The sequence below is a fragment of the Trichomycterus rosablanca genome, chromosome 7 (assembly GCF_030014385.1).
Source record: "Trichomycterus rosablanca isolate fTriRos1 chromosome 7, fTriRos1.hap1, whole genome shotgun sequence".
Taxonomy (NCBI): Eukaryota; Metazoa; Chordata; class Actinopteri; order Siluriformes; family Trichomycteridae; genus Trichomycterus; species Trichomycterus rosablanca.
In genome coordinates this window covers 16,056,869-16,077,542 of record NC_085994.1, presented here as the reverse complement: position 1 = coordinate 16,077,542, position 20,674 = coordinate 16,056,869, and the positions used below count along the sequence as shown (strand labels likewise).

At 38.6% G+C, this 20,674-nt stretch overlaps 1 protein-coding gene across 1 annotated transcript; it reads right to left on the bottom strand.

The window, feature by feature from the left end:
* Positions 1-2,497: 2,497 nt before the first annotated feature.
* Positions 2,498-11,609, bottom strand: scrt2 (scratch family zinc finger 2). The gene is made up of 2 exons (XM_062998439.1): positions 11,441-11,609; positions 2,498-3,331 (listed from the first exon to the last, which is right to left on the bottom strand). The coding sequence occupies exons 1-2, from the start codon at positions 11,607-11,609 to the stop codon at positions 2,571-2,573; spliced, it is 930 nt and encodes a 309-aa protein (XP_062854509.1). The 3' UTR covers positions 2,498-2,570.
* Between the last annotated feature and the right edge of the window lie 9,065 nt (positions 11,610-20,674).

The window sequence follows — 20,674 nt, the reverse complement described above, 5'->3', positions numbered from 1 at the left end:
ACTTTCTAGATTAAATATTAATGGCTAATTTTTGTATTCAGAATTATGTATGTATTCATTAAGTTTCACTTAATAGCAAAAAGGGTAGATGAGTTAGCAAACGTAGCATCTGTTATTAAGGTAACCATAATGGCCATAATGGATGTTAGATGAATAAGAAAAAACTCAAATGTTATATGTAATATTTTGCTTTTTGGGTCACAGATATTTAATAACCAGTATAAATAAAGCCGGCTTCTTAAACTGTGATTTAGTTACTCTGGAGATGAAATGAACAATGTTTCATGGATAATTCTCTTTAATTCTCTCATTTATCTAGTATAAAACTCAAATCTTAAATGTAATATTTTGCTTTAGGGTCACTGATATTTCATAAACAGTATATATAAAGCTGGAGATGAAATGAACAATGTTTCATGGATAATTCTGTTGTTTTTAGCAGGGTACACCATGTACCCAACATGACTGAGGGATGAATAATAATATTAAACTCAAATGTTGCTTTTAGGGTCACAGATATTTCATAAGCAGTATAAATAAAGCCGGCTTCTTAAACTGTGATTTAGTTACTCTGGAGATGAAATGAACAATGTTTATGATAATTCTCATGTTTTTAGCAGGGTACACCATGTACCCAACATGACTGAGGGATGAATCTCCTGAAGCTCATTTATCTAGTATAAAACTCAAATGTTAAATGTAATGTTTTGCTTTTAGGGTCACAGATATTAAATAAACAGTATAAATAAAGCTGGAGATGAAATGAACAATGTTTTATGGATAATTCTCGTGTTTTTAGCAGGGTACACCGTGTACCCAACATGACTGAGGGTTGAATCTCCTAAAGCTCATTTATCTAGTATTATGTAATATTTTGCTTTTAGGGTCACTGATAATTAATAAACAGTATAAATAAAGCTGGCTTCTTAAACTGTGATTTAGTTACTCTGGAGATGAAATGAACAATGTTGTTTGATAAATTATGGATAATTCTGTTGTTTTTAGCAGGGTACACCATGTACCCAACATGACTGAGGGATGAATCTCCTGAAGCTCATTTATCTAGTATAAAACTCAATATAAAAATGACAAGAACGAGATGTAGGATGACTTTGTGGTTTGTGTTCAGGCTGTTTCATTTATTGCCCTAAGTGGTCTGCAAACAGGACAGCTAGGTCATACAAGTCCATTGCCGTGCCGAGAAAGAATTATTGCCTGTGAAACAAGTATCATCCGCATTCAAATGTTTTAAATGCTGTACATTGTTCCTTTTCAGAAAAAATACTAAAAGTCCCATGGACTTTTTTACTACAGTTTCTCTCATGCATATAAACATTATCTTTTAAGAGCAGCATGTTACAAAGTCAGTGGTATTTAGTATTCCAAATACACAGATGAATAAATTAAATAAATTACAACAATATATATGACAAATTAATAAATAATAAAATAAAATAAAAGGATAAATAGAATGTGAATAAATAAATAAATAATACTGATGCGGTAAGCAATGAGGTCACTGTTTGAGCAGAAGTGATTGATGAAGGGTGTGATTTCGAGAATCAGAGGTCATACCTGCCTCTGCTGAGGTATTCGCTGGACACAAAGTAGGAGATTGTTTTTGATTAGAGGGAACACTCGAAGAGTCCTTTTCAGCCAAGATGGCAGAGGAAGACCTGCATTGTGGGTTAAGATTGCTTTTAAATCTGATAAATGTTCTCATTAGAGTCCATGTGACTTGTTCCTGTGAGTGTTTTATATAGCGAGATATTACATCCTGTTGAACAGGACCGAGCAAACCAGAAGAGTCTTAGAAGAATTACTTAATATCTCAACATGGTAAAAAATACTGAAGAAAATGGAATATTTTGAGGACACCAAAACCGAGATGTCAATCATGATGGCACAAAAAAGCAATAAGACTAAATAAACACTGAAATTTGGAGCTGCAATATAAAAATGACACTTTAAAAGTGGCGAAAAAATCGGAACTATTCAGTGGCATTTTTTGCAATTTCTGTAATAACTAACATTATCATAAAAGTTTGCAAAAAATTGGCAGTTGCAAAAGAATTTAGCAAAACAAAAAAGCAGCATAAAAATACATGAGGTCATTTTTTGTTTCTAAAAAAGAAGGAATACTGTCATCCTTTTGTATTTTTTGTAGTTTGTTTTTGTGTCATTTGCTATAAAATATCAGGAATCTAAATATTATTACTATGATTATTATTAGTATTATTATTATTATAGTCATTGATAAAAATTCACATGCCAGGCCTTGTAATAAGGTTATACGTTATGTGTGTGGAAAGAGAGATCAAGAAAAAGAGTATTATAGAGTCTCAGTATGTTGGTGTAGATTTAAGGACGATTAGCAGTAATACTGAAGAAAAATCCAGCATCTGTTCATTATTGTCTGGTCATTATTGTTTTTCTCTCCAAGGTGATCTCACCCAAAAATATTGCTTTCTAAAAAAGTAAGGAAGAGGAAAAAGGCGCATTTGTTTCTGTTTGTGAAAGGAAGGGCTTAGTGAAGGAATTCTCCCATCTGTTCTCCCGCTGTATTGCGCTTAGTTCTCCGAGCCAGACTCGTCCTCGTCTCCGGAGCCCTTGAAGCAGGCCGACTCGTAGTGCTTGTTCAGGTATGATTTGAGTGCAAAGGTCTTGTGGCAGCGCTTGCAGCGGTAGTGCTTAAACGCAGAGTGTGTTTGCATGTGTGCACGAAGGTTGGAACGGTCAGCGAAGGCCTTTCCGCAGTGAGCACACGCGAATGGCTTCTCGCCCGTGTGCGAGCGCATGTGGCCCTGCAACAGCCATGGGCGGCTGAACGCCTTGCTGCACACGTTGCACTTGTGCTTCAGATCATGTGTCAGGATGTGCATGGCCAGTGCCGGCATGGACACATAGACCTTACTGCACGTTGGGCACTTGCGAGCCATCTTGCTGTCTAGGCTACGGTGGGTTTGCTTGTGGCGGCTCAGGTTGGATGATGTGGCGTAGGTTTTGCCGCACTCGTTGCATGTGTGCCTTGCACCGCCCTCCTTCACCTCTACACTCTTACGTGCCTCCTTGGCCTCGCCTCTTCTGCGTGAGCGGCCGTCTGAGATGTAGAAGCCGTCTGCTGTGTAGCCATCGCTCTGACCTTCTGACTCGCCGCTGTAGTACCCATGTGCCGTCCGGCCAGACTGAGGGCTGTCTGGATGCTCGAAGTCTGGCTCACAATACTCCTCTCCTCCACTGCTGACTGGAGCATAGAGTGGGTCAGATACAGCCGTGCTGAGCTTCTTCTCACCCTGATACGTTGATGGACTGATGTAGTCCTTGATATAGCCTGAGATACAGAAAGACATGATCAGTCAAATGTATTTATCATCATTTTTCTATGGTTAGGTTGTATTATTGAGTATGCAGTTGCAGTTGAGAGCAAAATTGACCCTGTTGTCTGAAATGTGTGGAATGTGAGGCTTTAAAGTGCTGCTGTTTTGAACTTGTGTATAGTGTATTTAAAGGAGTTTTAATGATGAATGATTGAAAAAAAATGTGATTGCTAATTTAATTACAGGGAGCACAATAACAAATGCATTGATTTGAATCTAATGAACATCATTATTGTAGTCCATGTGACTTGTTACGGTAATTAATTAATTTATTATTATACTGCGTTATGTTAAACAGGACTGCAACACAAGTCTGGAATTACATCATTTTTGGCCATGATGAAAATAAAAATAAATGCAGCTGTAATATTGTTCACCTAATTTTCAAACTTGGTTAACAAAATGTTTATTTATATGAATTACAATACAAAATAATAAGAAAAAGTGGAAGAACAATAATAATGATAACTTTTAAATTATATATATATATATATATATATATATATATTTATATTTTATTGTCGATATTGATGTTAAAGCAGGCAAAAAATTAGAAAAGAGCAGTTGCTAAAACACTTATGTCTTAGCAAAACCAAAGAAGAAAACATTGCCATATTTGGCTGGCAGATGTGGCACAATCATCTGTGCCTTAAGCACATTCATTAGCTCCAAGTGAAAGTTATTCTATAAATCACTGTTGTGCCCTTTCAGTTTTGCAATATTTTTTTTTTTCTATTTTATTTATGCTTTTTCTTCCATTTTCTCCCAAATTAGCCTAGTCAATTTGTCTTCCGCTGCTGGAGGATCCCTGATTGCAGTCGAGGTGGGTATATTGCTGCTCACGCCTCCTCCGACCCTCGTGCAGCCCTTAGCGGAACCCTTTTTCACCTATGCACCTCTCTATCTGCCAATCAGGGTCCTTACACAGCGTTGAAGACCACACCAGCATAGTCCGGTCATCCCGCCCTACAGAACCGTGTCTGCTGCAGGCACTGCTAATAATGCCCGCTAGATGGCTCCCAGTCGAATGGTGGCAACGCTGAGTTCAGAAACAAGGAGTTCAGAATCTCGACGCTGGTGTGCTAGCAAAATATCCCGCTGCGCCACCTGGGCGCCTAGTTTTGCCATATTTTTTGTTGACACACTTGCTTTTCTTTAAAATCCAAAATGCTGGATTACTTGGTCTGATCTTCTGGTCTATGCATGCTTCTGAGTTTACTTCTTCTTTTCCGATTTCACAGTTTGGTTGTTGAAATGTATTGTGGAAGATTTATTAAGCATGCATGGGCAAAGTTATTAAATCAGGGTATAATAGTTGATAGTGAATGTATGCCACTGATTAGGCATGTCCAGATTGGATTCGGGGCCTAAACTAACCTAAAATACTGACAAATAATATGTTAATAAGCAATGTAACTGTCTGGTAGTTATAGATAGTCACTGCTACCTTTCTTTCAGAAGAAGTAATCAAGTCAAGTGTATTTGTTTAGCGGTTTTTGTACAATAGGAAGTCTCAAGCTAGCAAAGTTAAAACACCCTAGTAATAAAAGAATACTAGGACCGAGAAGTGAGCTGTCCTCCTCTGTGATCAATTTCTTTGATTTGATTAACAAACAGCCCCTGTGTATCATAATAATACTTCAAGGTTAAGGGTCATGTAATTCTATAAGAACTTATTTCAAGGTTGAGAACATGTATTGATTCACCTTTAATGACCCTGTTATCCTAGTCCAGTTCATGATGGGAAAATTGGGTGGGACAGAGCTCAGAATATACCCTGGATAGAGAGCCAGTTGCTTGGGATGCAGATGACTTATTTTGTCTGCATATTTTATAAAATAAACTATTCTACTTACTGCATGTGAATTTTAGCCTAAGATTAAGACTCATTCTGTACCCATGGTGTTCTAAAATAGGTGTATTGCATCATCTTTTATTTCAGTATTTGTGTTGTATTGTCATATTGTCCACCACTATACTAATGTCAGAAATATTGACTGCTCTTTCAACACAACTCAACCCTTTTGCACTTGTTCACCACTACATAAATAAGTGACCCCTGGCACATCATTCATAAAGAGCAAGTGAGTAAGAGACAGACAGAGAAAGAAGGACAGCGATACAGAACTGTGTTGCTAAAAGGTTTCCTGGCAGTGGCAAAGTCTTTTAAATCATTTCAGCCACATTACATTTGCGCCGGAGTGGCAACCGTTCACCTCAATGTTTTTAACCTAATAGCTATTGCGTCGTCCACTGAGTGAGAAATCTTCTATTACATTTAACAGGAGAACTAAAGAGTGCTGGGGAAAAGCCATTCAGCCAGGCTTCAATGCAGCAAAGCGGGGGGAAATGAAGTATTGACTGCGTGTTAATGAAATTCACCATTTTTACGCTGATCAATAGCCTATCTGCTGTAAAAAGCAGTACAACTGGTCAAGCGGCGTGCACCAAGAGAAACTGCCTGAGAATTAGAGGACACATAACAGGCCTGAATGATGGAGCTAGTCAGAGAAAATAGTGAGCGGATTAAGGCAGGATCAGGAGGAGGAGGAGGAAATTGCTGTTATTGTCCGTAAAGAGCCACGGCATCACCTGCCTTGCTGTGGTAAGCTCATTGAAGAGCCCTGCAGGGCCAGGATCATTATTAGACACGCAATTAGGCCGCTTTTAATGCTTTGCTCCACAGCAGCCTTTCACAGCACAGCAATTCCAGAAGAGCAGTCTGTGAAGGAAGGCCAGCTCAGCCAGCACTAAGGTACTGAAAGTGCTTACACTTGATAGTCAACAGCCTGACACATGATACCATACAATAGACAGCTTGGTTTTTTAGCCAATCCTTATATATAATAGGTTATATTTGTTTAGTTAAGAAATTTTGGATGAATGTTGTTCTTTTTATTTCTTTCACAGTTACACTATTTAGCATAAAAGGGAATATATAAAGTCTTTTATTTCCTTTTGGCCAGTTTAATATTTTTAGGGGTCACTGCAGTGGATCACTCTGGTCTGAATACACAGTTTTTATGCCAGATGCTTTTCCTAACGCAACCCTCCTTATTTTGCACAGCTTGGGACCAGCACTAAGAGTGCACCTCCCAGTAGCCCATCCTCTCAACCTCAGACACAGGCAATCATGTCCTTGTAGACGTCTAACTGTACAAAAGCACCACGAGATTTAAACACCAACCACTTCACCAACTGAGCACTTATATACAAATATATGGTTCCAAACTAGCAACAGTTGGCTAAGGTTCTTCTTATTACACCATAATTGTGCCTCTGTGAAAAAGCAAGGACCATTAATTTATAGTTTGACAAGTTTGAAGTGGAGGAACTCCAGTGGCCTCCACAGACCCCTGATCTCAACCCCATTTAGCACCTTTGGGATGTGCTGAAATGTTGATTTTAAGCCAGGCGCTCTTGTCAAACACCAGTGCTTGACCTCACAAATGATCTTTTGACTAAATGGTCATCAGTTCCTACTGACACAGAATATATTAAGGAAGTTCTTTCTAGAAGAGTGGAGGAGCCTTATAGTGTGCATCACAGTCTGGTAAATACTTTTAGCACATAAAGCTCACAAACACTATCTACCATGTTTTATATTTAATGAGATTTAAATATAAGTCTGTGTGCAAGTTTGCCAGAAGTAAAAGCATGTTCAGTGTTCCACTTTTAAGCATAAGGGGTTGGCTTTAAGGTAGCATAAGGGGAGGGTTTTAAGAATTGTAATGACTTACATAATTCATAAATAGAAATATGCTTACTGCAACACATTTACTGGTTTAAATACCAATTCTAATTTTTAGTTATTTTTTAAACTTTCTGGCTACAGGTAAACAAAAATGAATAACATCCTTATTTACATCATGGCAATCATGGGATTCCAATTATTTCTGTAACTTTAACTGTTCTGTAGCTGTTCCTTTGTCAAAGACTAAAGGATTGGTACACATACTTTTTATATTTCATATATCATTATTAGGGCTGGTTCAATACCACTTCTTTATGTCCGGTACCGATACTGCAAATTGAGTATCTGCCGATACCGATACCAATCCGATACCAATCCGATACTGTCATTTCTCCTCTCAAACAACTAAGCAGTAATAATACATGTCTTAATGCACCATGGTTAAACTAGCTATCTTAAAAACAATGCTCAGACTATGAAACTAATATTCTAAAGGAGAAAAATACAGAACCTACAACATCACACTTATACAAACCTGCTGTTTTTATTTTCACTTTAAAACACACAACATTTGCAGTATTTTTGGCTTGTTTAACAAAATTGTCTACAATTGGAAGATGTGGATGTCAATCAAACGTGATGGACCAATTAGAATTGATGCAGAGTTTAGATTTTCCGTTAAAGTTCTGTCACGTTTTTAGATTATTAAAAACCAAAGCTTACTTATTACAAAACCCTGCTGGATTTTGAAGAGGAAAAGGGGAAACGGTGTAGTTTGTTTTATTTCATAACACTAATGGATTAATAGTTGAGGATGTGAGAGATCTCCAAGCCGGGTTTTCTTTATCTCAGGTGAGCGATTTATCATTTATAAAGCAATTTTTATTGTGTTTAAACAGTGTTTTTAGATGTGGCAGTAGTAGATGATATTTTTAAAATACTAAAAGTTTAAGTAGATCAGTGTGTTTTAATTTGTAAATGGATGTTGCAGATGAGTTGTAGATTAGTGGCACATGTTAATGAGGTCATCAAGCATTGCCAAACATGACAACAATGAGACTCTGAAGACTCTGGAGATAATCTGAGGCAACATAGATTATAAGCATCCCATTGCAATACCAAAGACGCTGATATTAAGGTCCCACACAAACGTTTTGTAGCTATTATAGCATCTAGTCTTCTAGGTAAGCTTTCCACAGAATTTGTGCCTATTCAGTTAAAATAGCAGTTGTAATAGTCAGGCACATTTATGTTGGAGGAGAAGTTACTCCACAACAACCTTGCCAAACCATGTTTTTATAGGCCTTGCTTTGTGCACAGAGGCACAGTCATGCTAGAACATGTTGCTTAAAGGTTGGACGCATATTACTTATTCTATATAATTCATTGAATCCACCTGTTAGCAATATGTGTGTGGCTAAACCACATAAACTCAATCATTAGTATGTGCATGCTGATGACTTTTAATGCACATAAATGCATGATAGTGTCTTCAGTATGTGCTAAGAAGTACCTTTCTTTTATGTCAGTTATTTTAATTCATTAAATAAATAATGAATTAGGATTAATTAGTCTAATCTTAATTATTTAAGATTAAGTAATAAATAGGCTTTGAAGGTTTTAAAATATGGTTGCCATAGACAGTGGCCTGTTTCAGCTCTAATAACAGTGACCCTTACTTGAATGGATCAAGCAGTCTAGTTTACTAGATTGAATCTTGACAATGAACGTAAGTGGCTATTGATCCAATCTCCCTTCACAAACTGGCTTTATGTGCCTGGTTGCTTTAAAATTTTAGGACTTTGGTCGGACTGAGCAGCCCGAGAAGGAAAGAAAGATATGACATGGGGACACTCTTTACTCATAATAGAATTTTGCATTAGAGACTTAAAAGCAATGCTTAATTTGGATATCATTAATCTTGATCTTTAAAACCTAGAACATGTGGTTGTGGGATGTGGGTTGAATGCAAGGAGGTGGAATCACAGCCTCTTACACTTGAAGTGAGAGGATGAGGTGTCCTCTTAAGGACAAAAGGGAGAATCTGGATGGAAGTTTAGCTCTAGTACTGCTCTACCATTAACATCTTTGTCCGTCTGAAACAGACCAGCTTGCTGATAGCAGTGCTGCTGACAAAGACAAATTCGATCCACCGGAAGTGCTGAGTTGAATATCCGGGTGTGTCTAACACTGACCAAAACCACAAATAACCTTAGACCATTGCGGTAAATAATGCGATGCAATATCATCTATCTCAATGCAAGTAGAACAATGCACACTACCATAAAAAAGTGGATCTGGTAGGAATACTAGACCTACATTAGGACTCCAGAAATTTGGTACTGCAAGCAATTGTTCAAGAACATTTTATAACATTAGTCATGCTTGGAATAATGTAACGTTTTTAAGACTATAGTGCTAATCCCAATCAACAAGTAAAGTAAAATGAGTAAATGATTATTTCTGACAGCAAAAACAGCATTTAATAATGGTTTTACTTCACAGATGCAATAAATGGTTACATATTGTAGTCTTATCAGTGTATTCAGATGGACAACCACTATGTGTGCGTCTGTATCAATTACCCAAGTGTTAATACACAGCTTATTATTTATTTCACTATCAAGTTAATCCTGATCACACTGCCAGTACATAATGCTTCCACCACTATACATTATTTGTACAGTGAGGCACAGTAAGACACATACATACATGCTTGCAACGAAACAAAAGGCTTTAACATTGCCTTTATTAAAGTTTAAGTGGCAGCCTGACTTTTGTAGCATTGCTGTAATTTTTAGGATAAGTGCTTCATGATTATATTCTAGACTTAATTTGAATAGACTGTGATCTGTTCACGCTCATGATGACCTCACAATGATAATCTAACAGTAGTATTTGCAATTTGTCATTTGTAATTATTATTGTGATTTACGAATCTCATATGGAATTAAAAATAAATGTACAAAATTCTTGGTTACAACATGGTGGCTATCAACAAATTGAGTAAGTTCTAAAACTTACTACAGCTAGTCTTAAAATAAAATAAGTACTTTTATTTTTATTTATTTTTATTTTATTTATTTATTATACTTTTTTATTTGTTTATAACTTATTAAAATAGGTTCTTTTTTCCTTTTAAATTCATAAAATACACATTTTTATAAATCAGCTGGAAATATTGAAACAAAAAACAGTTTAGGGTCTGAATATTTTTAAATTCACTGCAAATTTCTGGCTTTGGTGTGAATAAATCGTCTGTGTTTGCAACAGGTGGAAAAGCAACAATTTTTTAAAAATCCATCCTTTAATATCATATCATCCACTCTTTTTTCTGATTTGCCTAAATCTCTGTCAACTAATCTTTAAAAAAAATCATAGCACAACAGAGGAGAGTGGACATCTGTCACCCAAATCTGCCTGGATAAACAAAAAGAGAGAAAAATACATGGAGGGCAATACATGAGTGTCCCTAGATTTATTTATTTTTTTTCTTATAGGACAATTTTGCACAGAACTGTCCAGCCTCTGCCTCTATAATGCTTTGTAATCTTTTGTTTCAGTGTCGATTTAAAGCACACATTGTTTACACGTTATCAGTACTGATCCATGCGTTTTCCCTTTTTTTCTGCATTGTATATATTCCTCACTCCCCTCGTCCGTTTGTTTTGTACTGTACCCAGATGTCCTGGGGGTCTGAAATCCTGCCCACTTCCTTCATGTCATATGTTTCACAAAAAAGCGACAGGCTATGCAAAACACTAAAAAAGGTAGAGACATGTGCTAGAAACGAGGATGGGGGAGGAGAGAAAAAGATAATGTACATGACGGGAAAGGGGGGGGGGGGGGGGGGGGGTGGCTGGACGAAGGGTAGAAACTCAAGGGCATTATGAGCTAAGGACGAACGCATTATTCAATCATGCTTCAGGACACTTTCAGTTCAAACACAGCCACGGGAGGCTGTCTACAAAGGAAGAGGGGCTTTTGAGTTAGTATTAGCAGCGGCTGTGAAAGAAATGTGCGATCAGCAGCATGCCAGAGCCCTGTCGCATGGCCTTATTTACATAAGCCAATCGCTACAGTGTGACCTGAATTGTCTGCACAAGTCACAAAAACACAGAAGTCACGGAAAGACCACGCACAGGATAATTTTCTTTTTGCTCCAAAAGACAATAGTGGCTTAAAACAACAAAACAGCTCAATAGGACACATAGTGATTATTCTGTGGTAATAAATATGACTCATAAAATTATAAAAACTCTGCTACAGACACTCTTGGTTTAATGGAAACTGTGTGTCCTAGCTAGCAGGATAAAAGCATTGACCATGTGGTTGCATAAAGCGACAGCCATCCCACACATGCACTTACCATTCTCACTGAGCCGTATGCCTAAGCTGGTAACAGAGTCTGTGATGGAGCGGGTGAAAGTGAAGGACTCGTCCAGATGATGATGGTGATGATGATGGTTGGAAGCCACCACAGCAGACGAGGAGAAATCATCCAGCTTAATCTTCTTTACCAAAAAAGAGCGGGGCATGGTTCAGATAATCAGTCTACACACAAAAGCATGGAGGTCGAACTAACGTGCTCCTCGAAGCTCTTGGAGCAGAGCTCAGCGCAAAAACAAAATCTGAAGAGTAATATCCAAAGAAGCAACTCAATAAAAGAAAAGATTTCACCACCAAGCAAAGAAAAAGAAAAAAAAAGAATGAAAAGAATGAGAGATGGAGATAGAGGAGATGGAGAGCAGGAATGCGAGAGGATGGTGTGATGCTGGATGTGTGTTACTGTACAGACCACACACACATGCACACACTCCCTCTCTCTCCCATTTGTGAAAAAAAAAGAAAAGAAATACACTGGATCAGCACTGGATAGCTCCTAGGCTGCAGTGGAGGCTGGTAAGAGAAAGGAAAGTAGAGACTGGAAAAGACAGAGACAGAGAAGAAGGACAGAAAAGACAGAGAGAAGAGAGAGAGAGCGACTGCGATGCGAGACTAGCTGAGCTCAGCAGTCAGCCAGGCTTATATGGGCCGGCAGTGGGAGAGAGATCAGGTGGTACTCAGCAATGGAGCTGCTTAGCTTTAATCCATCAAATGTCCCCGGGGACACACATCAAATTACTACTGAACCGTCTGTGCATTCATACACACTCACACACACAGACAGAGGAACACAACCAGACCCCCTTCTGACTGACCCCCCCCCCCCCCCCCCCCCCACCCACCACCCCCCGCTCATTCAAGGATGCTAAAGAAATACAGGGAGGAGGCAGACGATAAAGCCATGTGGCTGGGGGGCGCTCCGTGTCCTGTCCTCTATTGTTTTCAAATGAAGTGACACAGTTTATGTCGCGCACCCTTACATTCCGTGCTGCCTTCCTGCCTTCTGCATGGCTGTTTGCAATTCCAACACAAACACACATGCACAAAAAAAAAAGCAGATAACCATTTAAACAATTAATTCCTGCCCATTCTTCCAGTCTTCCACCCTGCACACGGACTGGCATTTGCTAGCACTACTACAACCCCTTTGCTAACCTTTCCCTTGCATCTCCAGTGCCGTGCCTTTAAGATGTCTGCCCTACTCTGTGCAGCAAATTAATTACGAAATTAATTAATTTTAATCTCGATCATCCTGACAGCATGTAAAATTAGACCTTACATATGCTAATTGAGGGTGGATTACCGTAGGAATTTCAGGATGCAAACTCAGATTACATTCACATGAAAATGTTGCATATGTTTGAGAAGCGTGGCTTTGTTTTTCTCATACCCAAGACAAAAGACTCATCCAGTTTTTTTTTAAATCAATGCAATACATTCAACAATTGTACAATGCAAAATAATCATTTGACTGTTGTTTATGATTACAAAAATGCATTTAAAACTATTTTTAATCCCAAAATAATAATACATAAAAATAATTAATAATTTTAAATGGCTTATTAAAATATATTTGAAGTCAGAAGTTTATATACATTTGTAGGGGGCAAGTTTGTCATGACAGTTTTGGAATTTGAATCATTTCTTCTGCTGACACCAAAAATCAATTTCAGATATAAAAATTTATTCATTTAATTTATAATCAGTTTTATACATACATTTATACATGTATGTATGTATGTATGTATGTATATATGTATGTATATATATATATATATATACTGTATACATACAGTGGGGTCAAAAAGTATTTAGTCAGCCACTGATTGTGCAAGTTCTCCTACTTAGAAAGATGAGAGAGGTCTGTAATTTTCATCATAGGTACACTTCAACTATGAGAGACAAAATGAGAAAAAAAAATCCAGGAAATCACATTGTAGGATTTTTAAAGAATTTATTTGTAAATTATGGTGGAAAATAAGTATTTGGTCAATAACAAACAAGTAAGATTTCTGGCTCTCACAGACCTGTAACTTCTTCTTTAAGAAGCTCTTCTGTCCTCCACTCGTTACCTGTATTAATGGCACCTGTTTGACCTCGTTATCTGTATAAAAGACACCTGTCCACAGCCTCAAACAGTCAGACTCCAAACTCAACCATGGCCAAGACCAAAGAGCTGTCGAAGGACACCAGGAAGAAAATTGTAGACCTGCACCAGGCTGGGAAGAGTAAATCCACAATAGGCAAGCAGGTTGGTGTGAATAAATCAACTGTGGGAGCAATTGTAAGAAAATGGAAGACATACAAGACCATTGATAATCTCCCTTGGGGTCAAGATCTCATCCCGTGGGGTCAAAATGATCATGAGAACAGTGAGCAAAAATCCCAGAACTACACGGAGGGACCTGATGAATGACCTGCAGAGAGCTGGGACCAAAGTACAAAGGCTACCATCAGTAACACACTATGCCGAGAGGGATTCAAATTCTGCAGTGCCAGGCGTGTCCCCCTGCTTAAGCCAGTACGTGTCCAGGCCCGTCTGAAGTTTGCCAGAGAGCATATGGATGATCCAGAAGAGGATTGGGAGAATATCATGTGGTCAGATGAAACCAAAATGGAACTTTTTGGTAAAAACTCAACTTGTCGTGTTTGGAGGAAAAAGAAGAACCCAAGAACACCATACCTACTACTTTGGGGCTGTTTTTCTGCAAAGGGGACAGGAAGACTGATCCGTGTTAAGGGAAGAATGAACAGGGTCATGTATCGTGAGATTTTAAGCCAAAACCTCCTTCCATCAGTGAGAGCATTGAAGATGGAACGTGGCTGGGTCTTCCAGCATGACAATGATCCCAAACACACCGCTCGGGCAATGAAGGAGTGGCTCCGTAAAAAGCATTTCAAGGTCCTGGAGTGGCCTAGCCAGTCTCCAGACCTCAACCCCATAGAAAATTTGTGGAGTTCGTGTTGCCCAGCGACAGCCCAAAACATCACTGCTCTAGAGGAGATCTGCATGGAGGAATGGGCCAAAATACCAGCTACAGTGTGTGCAAACCTGGTGAAGACTTACAGGAAACGTTTGACCTCTGTCATTGCCAACAAAGGTTATGTTACAAAGTATTGAGTTGAACTTTTGTTATTGACCAAATACTTATTTTCCACCATAATTTACAAATAAATTCTTTAAAAATCCTACAATGTGATTTCCTGGATTTTTTTTTCTCATTTTGTCTCTCATAGTTGAAGTGTACCTATGATGAAAATTACAGACCTCTCTCATCTTTCAAAGTAGGAGAACCTGCACAATCAGTGGCTGACTAAATACTTTTTGACCCCACTGTATATACTGATCAACCATACACTGTAAAAAATTTCAAGTCTCTCCAACTTAAAAATTCTTAGTGACTTGTTGCATCTAATTTTTTTAGTTGGCCTAATCTGAAATGCATAATTTAAGTTCTGCTGACAACCATAGAATTTAGGACCAACTAAAACAAATAAGTTGTGTCAATGAAATTCATCAAATACATCTTGTTGGTCCAACAATATATTTTAAGTTCTGCTGACAATTCTACAATTTCGAACAAACTAAAAAAATAGGTTGTGTCAATGAAATTAATCGAAAAAATCTTGTTGGTCCAACAATAAATTTTCAATTCTGTCAACTACATTTGTTTAGTCCAGTTAATTATTAATTAGTATCAAAGTAAATGTAAAATATACTGAATAAGTGAACACTGCATAGCAAATGTAAATTCTTAACAAATACATTTTATTTGCATGTATCATATAAACAATACATTTTTTAAACATTCAGCATTCACAAGCATCAAACAAATTACACGTTATAAATGTTATAGTGTGTAATTGAAACAATTTATATTAGAAAATGTAAGTAGAGCCTAAATGTAGTTTTTAAGGTGCAAGGGCAACTACAAATTACAAGTCAACTTAGCACCTAAATGTAATTGCCAATTTTTAAGGTGGAATAAAAACCAGTTTCGATGGTTTGGTGTCTTGAAGGCATTAGTGTAGTGGGGCAGGTTGTCCATTACTACTTCTTCTTCAATTACAACTGCAACATTGACTGCACTGGACAGTGATCTTGATAAAACAGCACTCTCCTTCACCACTTCAAGAATACACGTTTTCATGTTCTTTGTGGTCCTGTAATGCTTCTGTATCCTCTGGAACACATAATAATATCAGAGCCTCATTTATGTGTAAGAAATTGCATATTAACACAAGCACTGACATACGAATAAAATGGTACTTGTAGTACGTCAGTCAGCACGTAAAAATCAAACTAAAGTAAGAAAGGTTTGCTTAGATTCCCAGAGATTAACAGAGCTTACTCAAATTAAATGAATTAATTAATTAATGCTTTTTACTTACATAATGTGCTGCGTTTAGAATTTCTCCACTCGTTTCACAACGTTTATAAAAGCGAAGTCACCGTTTCACACACCCATGTGGATGCAGAAGAATCTGACAGCAGCATCCAGTTGTTTTAACGTTATTTACAATGCAGTAACAACAGGCTTCCAAAATATTTTAGTAAAATGCAGAGTAACGGTCCAAGAGTCGGTTCGCTAACAGTGTAAGAGTCGGTTCCTTAATAGAAACGACTAGTGGTGGAAAGTTCGTTTTACGGAGTCGATTCTTTAATTTGACTCCGATGTTACAAGGCTGTACAGAGTTAACTATAGTAATAACAAAAACTATTTTATTTGAGGTATATTTTAAAAAACCCTGGATGTAACTGCTACCTGATTTGAGGTGGAACGGTGAACTTCAGCAACAAGCTGCAGGTGCTCGATTTGAACAGCCCCAATGAATCATTTGAATCAGATAAAAATAAATAAACAGTCATACGAATCGATTCAGTAACTCTATCACTAGTTTGATACGGTGTTTTATCACAGCTTAACAGACTCTGTCTATAGTTATTTAGTATTCAGCCCAAAGTAAAAGAGGTAGTGGTGGCACGTTTAAAAACATGTTAAAATGATGGAAACGTCCTCTGTGCAGCTTTCAGTTCGCGAATTCAAAATCAAACAAACCACAGAGTTGTTCAGATTCGTTAAACCCTCCACCTTAACGTGAATAAGATGTAATGATGTTAAAATACTTACTGTTTGTTTGAAATCTCCTCGTTAATATAAAACGGTTGTTGTAAAGTCCTCATCTCTTCATAAAAACTGGCGCGAAGACGTCCCTCTGTAGCGCATGCGCAGAAGTTTCCTCATTCTCACTGTTGCTCACCCAAATCGGTTTTTTCATTGGACTTGAAATGTTGAGTGAACCTAACATTTTAAGTTGACGAGTAAAACTACTACAGCTGACGGCACAACACATTTTTTGATTTTGGACCAACTATTTCCATAATTCATGTTGTGCCAACATTTATTTTTACATTCTCAGAACATAACCAAACAAGGATTTTTTACAGTGTAACATTAAAACCATCTGTAGTCCATCTGTTTCTCTGCATGCTTTTTTAACCTGCTTTCACCCTGTTCATTGCACCCTGAGTGGACAGTGAGTGGACACAATATTTAAAAACTCACAGACCTGTAACTTCTTCTTTAAGAAGCTCTTCTGTCCTCCACTCGTTACCTGTATTAATGGCACCTGTTTGACCTCGTTATCTGTATAAAAGACACCTGTCCACAGCCTCAAACAGTCAGACTCCAAACTCAACCATGGCCAAGACCAAAGAGCTGTCGAAGGACACCAGGAAGAAAATTGTAGACCTGCACCAGGCTGGGAAGAGTAAATCTACAAGCATGTTGGTGTGAATAAATCAACTGTGGGAGCAATTGTAAGAAAATGGAAGACATACAAGACCATTGATAATCTCCCTTGGGGTCAAGATCTTATCCCGTGGGGTCAAAATGATCATGAGAACGGTGAGCAAAAATCCCAGAACTACACGGAGGGACCTGATGAATGACCTGCAGAGAGCTGGGACCAAAGTAACAAAGGCTACCATCAGTAACACACTACGCCGAGAGGGACTCAAATCCTGCAGTGCCAGGCGTGTCCCCCTGCTTAAGCCAGTACATGTCCAGGCCCGTCTGAAGTTTGCCAGAGAGCATATGGATGATCCAGAAGAGGATTGGGAGAATATCATGTGGTCAGATGAAACCAAAATGGAACTTTTTGGTAAAAACTCAACTCGTCGTGTTTGGAGGAAGAAGAAGAACCCAAGAACACCATACCTACTGTGAAGCATGGGGGTGGAAACATCATGCTTTGGGGCTGTTTTTCTGCAAAGGGGACAGGAAGACTGATCCGTGTTAAGGGAAGAATGAACAGGGCCATGTATTCTGAGATTTTAAGCCAAAACCTCCTTCCATCAGTGAGAGCATTGAAGATGGAACGTGGCTGGGTTTTCCAGCATGACAATGATCCCAAACACACGGCTCGGGCAACGAAGGAGTGGCTCCGTAAAAAGCATTTCAAGGTCCTGGAGTGGCCTAGCCAGTCTCCAGACCTCAACCCCATAGAAAATTTGTGGAGTTCGTGTTGCCCAGCGACAGCCCCAAAACATCACTGCTCTAGAGGAGATCTGCATGGAGGAATGGGCCAAAATACCAGCTACAGTGTGTGCAAACCTGGTGAAGACTTACAGGAAACGTTTGACCTCTGTCATTGCCAACAAAGGTTATGTTACAAAGTATTGAGTTGAACTTTTGTTATTGACCAAATACTTATTTTCCACCATAATTTACAAATAAATTCTTTAAAAATCCTACAATGTGATTTCCTGTATTTTTTTTTCTCATTTTGTCTCTCATAGTTGAAGTGTACCTATGATGAAAATTACAGACCTCTCTCATCTTTCTAAGTAGGAGAACCTGCACAATCAGTGGCTGACTAAATACTTTTTGGCCCCACTGTATACTTTGACTGCACTTATTTAAATATGTACATGAAGATTAACCCAAAGTGTCCCCTTATGCTAAAAATACTGCCTTTATTTAAGTTCAAAATAAACAAAAGGAGAGCTGGAACACAGGTGACACTGACCCCAGTCAAACGAGCACTACAGTGTTATCCTCACTTGTTTTAACCACAACTATTGTATAGAATCTGTTCTACAAAATAATAAATTTACATTTTCAACATTTAGCAGACGCTTTTATCCAAAGCTACTTACAGTACTGTGACAGTATACAGTTTAAGCAATTGAGGGTTGAGGGCCTTGCTCAAGGGCCCAATAGCAGCAACCTGGCAGTGGTGGGGTTTGAACCAGTGACCTTCTGATTACTAGTCCAGTATCTTAACCGCTAGGCTACAACTGCCCTTGTTGCCCTCAATTTAGTATCTGCAATAGGCCTGACTGCACGTCTTTGGACTGTGGGTTGGAAACCGGAGAATCCGGAAGAAATCCACTCGGACACAAGGAGAACATGCAGACTCCACACAGAAAGGACCTGGACTGCTTCACCTGGCAATCAAACCCAGGACCTTCCTGCTACCCACCGAGCCACTGTGCAGCCCGAGACATTTTTTGACATGAAGGAATTTCAGTGGTCTGCACTGAGCCTGAACTGCACACCTTTGGATGCCATATCTTCTCCTCTGTCATCAGTACTCAACCCCACAAATGCTGGTTTGACTGACTTGGCATAAACTCCCACAGACTATTTTGGAATGAGATGTCCAGCAAGCACATGGCCAGATGTCCACATACTTTTGGATGCAAAGTGAACTTGTTGAACCTGAAAATTGCTCTTAAGTACTGGATCTTAAACACCTTAACTTAAATGAATGTATCCATGTTTGTTTGAAGCCTGCAGGCTATGGATTTGTGGCCACAGCAATTAAAGTGGTGAGAAGTCTTAAATGATCCAAGTGTCCCTCAGCAGAGCTGTAAAGGAGCTCTATGATTACACTGACATATGGTGAGGATTCAGCTCTGCATCCTGTTAGCATTCTTTAAAGCCTTAGTTAAAAGTTCCTTTAGCCAAAACAATGTGGAGTCGTTTACAGGGGGGCATAGCAGAGATAATTTACATATTACCACCTTTAATGCAGGGCTTTTGAGTAGGTGGCATAATAAATATATTTTTTCTTCTTCCAGAAAACAGCTATCAGTCAGTTTGGCAGTTTTCTTTATTACTTGTTTCATTTCCTTGCTTTGAGGTGCTTTCTTGTTGTTTATGGACAAAAAATTTTGGTGTCTGTTAGCTTACATGGGTAATAAAGTATAAAGCATTCTTTACTATGAGTTTTCCATGCATATTTACGTAGATGTTGTATGAGCTTTATTTGGAACTGATCTTGGTCTCTAGATCCTGGTCTCTTATTTGTTCCCAATCTCCCATAGTATACATGTATTATACATTATATTCTTTGATAAGAGTTAGGCACATTAATGTGCTAGCGTCACATAAGGAAGACTCGATTTTAATCTCATCACTGCGGTTGCCTGATCAGGCCCATAATAGACACAATGGGTCGGTTCGAAAACCTAGTGAGCTCTCTACATAGACAGCATTTTACATCATCCTATGTGCGCTCACGAGAAGAAGGCTGTTTAAATTCCTAGACACCTTAAAATGCTGCATTATGAGGTGTCTTAATTCAAAGATGTAAATTGACTGAATAACGAGGGAGCATCTGACGCTTCCTTACCAGTGAAGGCAATCCCAGCATTCAGTGCGGCAGAACTTTTCTCACAGAAAATGACAAATATAGTGGACGAATGTGGAGCACCGAATGGAGTTCTTTATAAATGTAAATTAATTGTAATTGATTTGTAATTGGTATAAAGTGTACAATCTGTTCGCAAATTCGGGCTTGTCAGTGACAGTTTAACCGTTTTCGGTAAGCGGTGGGAAACTCATTGGTTTGACTGACCTAAGGCAAGCCTGCTTACTAGGTTTTCGGCGGGAAACTCATTGGTTTGACTGACCTAAGGCAAGCCTGCTTACTAGGTTTTCGAACGGACCTAATAAGTTGTTTTTGTGATGTAGGTCAGGGTAGGTCACATCTGCAAGGACAATTTTAGTCAAGGTGCCAGCATGGAGTGTAGAGTAATCTGCTACATGCTGCTGTTTTACAAGGTGAAACCCACACAGACCCGGGGAGAACATGCAAACAAAGAAAGGACATGGACTGCACCACCTGGGGATCGAACCTAGGACATTCTTGTTGTGATGCGACAGTGCTACACACTGAGCCACTGTGCCGCCCCACTTAATAACAA